Source organism: Impatiens glandulifera, chromosome 4 (assembly GCF_907164915.1).
Source record: "Impatiens glandulifera chromosome 4, dImpGla2.1, whole genome shotgun sequence".
NCBI classification, from domain to species: Eukaryota; Viridiplantae; Streptophyta; class Magnoliopsida; order Ericales; family Balsaminaceae; genus Impatiens; species Impatiens glandulifera.
The window spans coordinates 19,554,429-19,563,708 of NC_061865.1; the positions used below are offsets into that span (position 1 = coordinate 19,554,429).

Below are 9,280 nucleotides of genomic sequence, written 5' to 3' on the forward strand. Positions count from 1 at the left end.
TACTCATATATATATATATATATATTTATATTTAAATTTAAATTTATTTAATGAATGACAAATAATTATTAATAAGGGTTGCAAATCAATTAATGTAAAGAAAAAGAAAAAATTATTAGAGAAATATAAAGATTTATGAATACAAAAGAATTTACATCAAATTTAAATTATTTTATAAATAGTATAAATATATTTATAGTTATATATATATAATCATATATATCAATATATCAATATATTTAATTGTATATTTATATATAATACATATAAATTTAAATTATCCAAAAGTCTATATTATTAATCAATAATTATTTCTCTTATAATTAATTAATATTTATTTTATTATCATTTTATTCTCCACTTATATTTTAAGGGGGTGCTTAGTTCAAATAAAGGAATGAGAATAGGATTGAGATTAATAGATGTGTGGAATGAGGATTGAGATTAATAGATGTGTGGAATGAGAATGAGTATGATTGATAGAAGTGTAGTGTTTGGTTAAGAGTTTTAATCATTCTCATTACCATTGATATCGTTTAGATTTATAAGAGAAAATTTATAAATATAATTTTGTTATTAAAATTATGATTAATTTTAATTTTATTAAATTGAAAATATAAAATATTTTTATTTTTATAATATAATTGTTTAAAATATATAAAATATTTAAGTGACATAATTTAATAAAATATAAACATCTAATATTTTTTCATATTAATTATATTTTTTCAAAATAAAAATACTTATAACAAAAAAAAATGTTGAATGTTTTAATTTTTTACTAATTATAAATAAATAATTATCTATTAAATATAAATAATATAAAACAAAGTCTTTCAAATATTATATACTTTAAATTAAATATAATATTTTATTTAATAATGTATTATAACATGGTATAATTTTTTTAATAATAATTTTCATTAAAATATTTCATATTTAATTTTTTAATATTTTTTATATAAAATTTTTATTTTATTTTTAGTTTTATATTTTAATTAATTTATATTAAGTTTATTATTAATATATAATATTTAAAATTAATTATATAAAATTAATTATGTTATTATTAGTTATTGTAATTATTATTCAAATTTTATTTTAAATTATTCCTTAATATTATTTAAATAATTAAAATTATTTATTTATAAATAAATAAAATTTATTATTATGTTGATTATAAAATAACTTATAATATAATTATAAAATATGAAAATTGATTTTCCCACCCCCGCTCCACTCTTTAATTAACTCAAAAATTACTTATTTATCCATTTTTTTTATATATATTTACCTTTCTTATCTTATTTATTTTACTTATTTTATTTTATTAAATTATTAAATTTTTTATCATTAAATATAATTAATTAATTAATTAATTTTTAATATTTTATTTCTATTTTATATATTTAATTAAAAATACAAAATATTATTATTTTTATCTTATAATTATAATTATTTAAAATATATAAAATATTGATTGATTTAATAAAATATAAATATTTAATATTTTATTATATTAATTATATGTATATATATTAAAATATTTATAAAAATAATAGTTGAATAATTTAATTTTTTTATAAATAAAATTATCTATTAAATAATAATTAATAATTAAATTAGTACATATTTCAATATTTAATATATTTTAAATAATTATAATATATATATAAAAAAAAATATTTTGTATTTTTAATTAAATAAATAAAGTTAAATAAAAAACATTTTAAAAATTAATTAATTAATTATATTTAATAAAAAACTTAATAATTAAATAAAATAAGTAAAATAAATGAAATAAGAAAGGTAAATATATAAAAATGATATGGATAAATAAGTAATTTTAGAGTTAATTGAGGAGTGAGAATGGGGGTGGGAATATGGGAGGGGTGTAAAAAGCACCTCCCATAAAATATATATAATATTAAAATTATAATTATAAGAGAGAAAATAGGAGAGTGAAGATAATGGGAGAGAAAGTGTATCGCTCTGAAATGTGATTCATTCCTCGAATTTAGAGAGGATTGGATGATTCCTGAGTATACGTAATGTGATTCATTCCTCCCAATTTAGAGAGGATTGGATGATTTCTGGATATACGGTAATCAAATCAATATCTTGGAATCAAAACCACCAACCAAGCATCTCATTTCATTTCATTTCATTTCATTCTCTTTCCCATTACCAATCAGTAAATCTATCATTTAAACCTTCCTTTACTGTTTATTTATGTATAAATTAAAATAATAGAAAAAATAATAAGTGAAAATATATAAAAAAAAATTGAAGAGAAAAATAATTATCACTAGACGAAAAAAGAAATAAATTTAAAAACCAAATTATTAAGAAAAAGCAAATTAATAAATGATTGAAAAAGAAGAAAGATTATTGTGAATAATTAATTATTTGTTACAATTTAATTATTAATTACTTCTGATAAGAAAAAATATATAATTTATAATATATTAAAGAGAAAAAAAATAAAATTGATATAGAAGTGAGAGAAAAAGAGGAATAAATATAAAAATGAATTTTTGCAACAAAATAAATAAATAAATTATTAAAAAAAGATATAGTGAAAGATTTTTGTAAATAATTAATTAATTTTAATAATTAATGACTTATTATAATAAAAAATATTATATATAAGAAAGTAAAAAAATAAAATTAATTTAAAAAAAAGAATAAATGCATATAATATTAAAAATAAATTAAAGTGAAATTAAAAGGAATTAAATTATTAAGGAGAGAGAAGAAAAAAACATTTTAAGTAAAATACTTTAAAATTAAAATAGTGTTTAGTTCTTCATTAACTCTTTGCCTATTAAAAAAAATATTTTAATATCCCATTCCATAAAAGTTTATGACATAATGAAAATTTAAATCCTCTCTTTTAATAATTCCAACAAAACCCAAAACACCACCACCACCTTTACTAATTTAATCTGGTCCGCTCTTAACTAGCCACAATGAAGAGCAGATTTGATCCTCTGAATCCTTTGAGACATCAAGTTGTTTATGTATTGAATCAACCCCATCGAGATATTCATATTCCCCGGACTATTCTTCGTCAATATTTGGAACGCAACTGTCATCGTACATGAATCCTCCTCGCATTCTCTCCTTCTGATATTTGGGATGATGGAAAATCCATTCGGAAGTATCTCCACCGAGCTTGAATCCTGGCCGCTCATCACCACCTGCATCACCGGTAAGTTCACCATCCCATACACTAACATGGATCCCGACTCGTCTGACTGTGTCTCTTGCACTATAGGCACAACCTTTTGATTATTTCTATCAATTAAAACCTAACAAACAAAAAATCAAACCACAATAAACATAGAATTAATTACATAAATGAATATTTAATTGTGATTGTTTGGTAGACTAAATACCGTCGTGCGAAGAAAAGAGACGCGGTTGAGTTCGTCTTCATTGCTCTTGTTGATTCGAGCCAACTCTTGTATTGGCATGGTGTATTGTACCTCCTCCCATTCTCCCCTTCTATGTTTATTGCTTAGGAAATCAAACAGACATCGATGGGAAACGGGCATCCAGACCGAATTTGTGGCACACAGCACCACCCCAGTTGGCTCACCTGGATTATCGATGTTATTGTTATTGCGTATAGTCAGCCTGGTTTCCCCGGCTTGGACTAGCTGCCATTGGTGCACAGTCGAGCATAAACCGAAACCGAAGCTACGCACCATTCTATGAGCCATACTAACCATGCTTCTCTTAGTCTTAGTGGAATGACTAACCATCCCTGAGAAAAGAACTAAACACTGATCAAGTGAGTCTTAGTTATTATATACTAACACTAATAATAACTTGTGTAAATGATTTGTCTGTGAAAACTCAAATTCATGACAATAAGAACCATGAGGAAATGAATACAAATATTAATTACCACTAGTTTGATCTTGAGTGGAGGCTGGAGGAGACGAGATTATCGCCAAGCATAGGCATTGTCTTTGAAGTGAGGCAAGCCACCTTTGAGCACCAAAAGACGAACTAGAACTCATGACTCCTAACGGATGAATAACCTCGTTCTCTTCGTAATCCAAATGCTCCACCCAGGTGACCTGAAAAACATCCCTCACAAAAATCAATACTAAGAAAACATAAACTACTAATTATCTATTATATGTGGTAACATTTTAATAATATACTTACCCTAGAAAAATTATTGGGCATTTCTTGCAAAACACATCCAGAAGGGAACCTCCTACAATTAACAATTGAGCTAGTTTCTGCAACATCATGGGAAAGTTCAATCGACACGTCCACCATTCCCCACACTCCCTCTGCAATCTGTCTGCAGAATCGAATAAACTTCACTTTCCAAACAGGAACAATAGGAGATAGCGCTTGTAGCTCAGCGTCCATCTACAAAAAGAAGAAAAAAAACAATTAATCATATATAATTTTCATTAAAGCTTGATAAAACGCTGTAATAACAAAATTACCACTTGTAAGGTTCTGTTGCCTGCCTGGATTATGACATCTATGATAGAAGTCTTACCAATAATGCATGGAAATAAATCTTGCCATTGATTCTACTCGACCACAAGAAACCAAATGGTTAAATTATTTGATATATAGATAAATGGTTTTTAAGAACTAGTATATAGAAAGATAGAACCATAACAACTAGTATATACTTACTTCATCCATTAAGGAATTAAGGATGGACGAGCTTTTGGCCGCAACAATGCCGGATGCCCTAGTGGCATATCGAGTAGAATTTTTGTCGGGCTTTGTTTCTAAACAAGGAGGGAACGATTTGATGTACTCTACTAGGTTTAGAGTTTCCACGACACCTCCTCCTCCTTCTTCGCATCCGGTCTGTGTCCATAGAGGACTGTTTATGCTAACTAGTTTAGCCAATTCCTCCATTGCTTTCTCAGCGAGCTTGAGAAATGGTGAATTTTCTAACTGGTTTTGGCTCACGTCTCCTGCTAAGGAAATTGTTGGCATAACAGGAGGAAGAGGAGCTGGTACTTGTCCAATGGGAGCGGAGTTTGATAGGTCAAAAGACATTATTGGCCTTCCAAGGCATCTTTGTGCTAGCCCTGTCATCTTGCTTAATTCCTCGTTCAGACGGTGGATCTCGAGTCTCAGACGTTGTTCCTCCATAGAGCTGTGATCAGATGGATTCCTTGATCCGTCGCACTTGGTGCAAAGAGAAGTCTTTAACGACTCTTTTAACCTATGGTTTTCAAGTTGAATATTTGACTTATTTTGATTGAAAAGATTATTTTCATGACGTTCTAATCGTGCCTGTAAAAAAAAAATTATTATATATTTTTAATTACAAGAATAATTAAATATTATATATAAGAAGTTATCATCACAATTTACGGTTATATCAATTTTATATTATTATTTACCTTCAAATGAGATCGTTTGTTTTGAAACCAAATTTGAATTTGTCTACTCTTCACTGATATTCTTGTACCCAGTTCGCGTATTTGTTGTCCGTTAGGATGTTGATTTATTCTAAACAAACTAAATATTGAACAAAATCATTTATCAACATTACATATGAACAAAGAGAAAGAGAAAGAGAAAGAGAAAGAGAAAGAGAAAGAGAAAGAGAAAGAGAAAGAGAGAGAGAAAGAGAAAGAGAAAGTGATTTTTACTTATCAAGTTCTTTAAGTTGAGAAGCCGTATTTCTATGATTTGATCTACTTTTCCTCCTCCTCATAGGTATTATGCCATTCTCATTTGAACCCCTCCTTTCATTATTATTATCATTCTCTAATTCTTCAATTCTTTCCATTTCATGTAAGGCCTTGATCAATGATCTCAGAATTCTGTAACAAAATTTATATTCAACCTCAATTAAACACACACAAATACTAAAATGTAAAACCCTAGCTAGTCTGTATCAAAATTTAGATCCAACTAATCAATCATTGATCAGAACCAAGTTGAAATGAAAACCCTAAAACACACACTAAATAAAATGTGATACCCTAGTTTTATGATGTTGACAATTCCTGTCTAGATGTCAATAATCAAGAAAATGAAAAAAAAAAAGAAGAGGAAGATGACATATTTTTCAGCTGGTATACATAAAAATATAAGAAAATATTAACTTACATTGGAGGAAGGCTTTTCTAATCTTCTTCTTGGTAGAGAGAAGTGAATGATCTTCTTCTTCTCTTAGATGTTTTTTTGTTATATATAAAGGAAAGGAACCCAAGTTGACTATCTATCTCATTATAGTAATATTTTTGCTTTTATCTACCTACCCAAATATTTTTCTTCATAGAATTTATAGATATATAATACTTTGTATAACTAAAAAATATATATTAAAGTGCAGTTGACAAATATTGTAGGATGTTAGGTATGGAAATAATAAAAAATGAAAAAATAAATAACTTTTTTTTCTTTACAGTTTTTACTTTTAAAAAGTTTATTAACTTTTCATATACACAAAATAAAAATTAAGTTCAATTTTTATTAAGATAACTTTTTGAAAATATATTAAAAAATAATATATATTTTTTAAAGGCTTTTTAAAGTTTCAAAAATATTTTTTAGTGTATGATTCTTCATTGATAAAACCACAGTGACGTGATGAGTTTGAATTTTAAATTTGGTTGAATTTGATTTCATGAACTTTGTATCCACTTTTAAAAGTTGACATTTTATTTGATTGTTAACGTTTAAGTACAATATTTTAGCTAGTATATACACTTTAATGAGATCAATACCAATTTATGTTGTTTGTCGTATTATCAATAATGATTTCATGTACTTTGTATCCACTTTTAAAAGTAAAAGTTTATTTGACTGTGGATGTTTAAGTGACAATATTCTAACTAGTATATACGCTTTAATGAGATCGATACTAATTTACGTTATTTATCGCCTTATCAATATTGATTTTGAAAGTATTTAGTGAAATAATATATGTTTTCACTTTTGTATTTTAAATATTTTATTTTTTTGTTTGTCGTGTCTCTCTTTTGAAACTTAGATATTTAATTTGAGCTGTAAAATTTATTTGTGAAACCGAAAAAAATATTATAAAGTACGTAGTAGGGAGATGTGTAGGTATCATATTTTCTTCCTTATCATAATAATATTTGTGATAGTTTTAGTACCAACATTTAAAATTATTAATGTTAATAATGACTTAACATGTTATTCTTAACTTTCAAACAATAATTTTACAATATTATTAATCCTTCTGAGTTTTGTGTGAAATTTATTTTTGATACAATTCATCATTAAATTTACTTGAAGCAATTTAAGTGAATACTTAAAGAGTATTCTATTTGAAAGATTGTAAACTAATTTATAAAGACTAAATAATGTATAATTATAATTATTTTATTTTATGGATGTGTGAACAACAATTTTTTTATTATTAGTAAACAATCTTTAAAGAAGTTTTATTAGCTTATCTTTCGCCAAGAAAAAATTATAGCTTGAATGAGTAATATTGTTCTCACTTATTGACAACTTATTATATTCTAATAATTATTTTTTATTCTTATTGTTGACAACTTATTAGTTTAATTCTTATAATTCTTTTAAATGTTTTTTGTTTAATTCTGTGAATTCTTAGTAAAAAAATAGACAATATATAGATTTTGAAGATAATGAATTTTATTTTATAAATTAATTATAAAAAAATTATTTGTATGAATATAAATAAAATGGATTATATACTTGTTTCATTTTTTTAATGGATTATATTTTTATTTAATTTCATTAAAGTCATTAAATATCGTTATGGAACTTATAATAACTTTAGAATTTAATATATATTTTTAATTAATTATAATGAATTAAAATACATATTTAATTTAATAAGGAAATATCATCAAATGTCATAATGAGAATATTTTTTAGATTTTTATTTATATTCAAAATTTTAATGTCATTTTAATTATAATATTAAATAAAATAATTTACATTTTAATATATATTTGCATTTTATTATATGAGTTTAATTCTTAGATTCTTTAACTTAGTTCATAAATCTAACCTTTATCTTAAAAGTGAATCAAAATATATGAATTTTAAAAATTAAATATTCTTCTTCTTTCTTACAATATATCAAATTTATCATGACATTAAAATAACAAAATAATTTATATATTTTTTCCTTAATTCATTTTAAAAAAAAATATCTTTTATAACACACTTATTTAGACATATAAACTATTAGAAATTGGCTTAGGCCTTGTTCTTGTTAGATTTTTATTTTAATCTCCACCAAAACACTTTTCAAATCAATCACTTCTTATCTATTCTATCAATAAAAATAATTTCTAAAAGACTAAAATACCCCTTTAATTAAAAAACAAACAAAAAACAACTATATAATTAATAAATGTGAGGAGGATGTGAAAGAAAAAGAAAGGGTAATATTGGAAAAAAAAGAATTTATTATTTTAATATTAAATTAGTACCGTACCTGTTTGTAATAATTACTTTTAGGTTATTTTAAAAACCTGAATCCGACACCTTATAATTTAAAATTAGTTTAATTAAAAACATTTTTATTTTTTTAATATAAACAAAGTCTTACTCAATCATAAAAAATAATTAATTGTATATTTATACAATATTAAAATTTAAATCAATTCAAATTTAAATATTATTTCATTAAATTTTATAAATTATTTTTAAAAAATATTAATAACTTAATTGTTGCAATACAATTATAAACCAGAAAAATGAACACATTATATACTATAGAAAATATTTTAATTGTTCATTTTAAGATTTACGAGCTAAATAACTCATTAAGTACAATTTTTTTCTTATCTTTTATTATTTTCCATGTCAATTTTTGTTTTATGCTTAAACGATTTTTTTTTTCATTTTTAATATAAATGAAATATTTATAAAAAATAGAATAAAAAATCTTCATCCTTTCTTAGCGAAATTTATAAATTTTCTTAATTCCTTAATATAGTTATTAATTGGATGTCCAAATTGGTTACCAAGTTAAGTGGTCAATAATTCAATATAATTTTGATTGAGATTCTTTCAAAACTAATATAATATATTATTATTTATTTTAACTAATTTTTATTTAAACATAAAAATTAAGTTTTATTTGAAAATAAAAATTTTCCAATCATTGCCATGTTCAGACATTTTTCATGTTCGAATGCAGCAGAATTGGAAATTCAAATTTTATTTGAACATGAAAGTGTCCCAAACATGGCCATGTTTGGGACATTTTTATTATGGAATGCATCATAATTGAAAATTTATGTTTTATTTGTACATGAAATGT

General features: G+C 23.8%; 1 protein-coding gene across 1 annotated transcript; it reads right to left on the reverse strand.

Annotated features, from left to right (window-relative positions):
• Window positions 1-2,963: 2,963 nt before the first annotated feature.
• Window positions 2,964-5,791, reverse strand: LOC124934896 (homeobox-leucine zipper protein ROC5-like). Its single transcript, XM_047475389.1, has 7 exons — window positions 5,652-5,791; window positions 5,400-5,517; window positions 4,675-5,289; window positions 4,183-4,395; window positions 3,917-4,091; window positions 3,402-3,772; window positions 2,964-3,314 (listed from the first exon to the last, which is right to left on the reverse strand). Exons 1-7 carry the CDS (start codon window positions 5,789-5,791, stop codon window positions 2,964-2,966), a joined length of 1,983 nt encoding a protein of 660 aa, XP_047331345.1.
• Window positions 5,792-9,280: the final 3,489 nt, after the last annotated feature.

What these genes read in the sequence shown, in the direction of transcription:
- LOC124934896 (XM_047475389.1), bottom strand. Translation starts at nt 5,791, where the DNA reads ATGGAAAGAATTGAAGAATTAGAGAATGATAATAATAATGAAAGGAGG. An exon ending in TTAATTCCTTAATGGATGAA is followed by an intron (nt 4,396 to 4,674) that starts GTAAGTATATAC and finishes TTCTTTTTGTAG; the next exon opens with ATGGACGCTGAGCTACAAGC. An exon ending in TGCCCAATAATTTTTCTAGG is followed by an intron (nt 4,092 to 4,182) that starts GTAAGTATATTA and finishes GATGTTTTTCAG; the next exon opens with GTCACCTGGGTGGAGCATTT.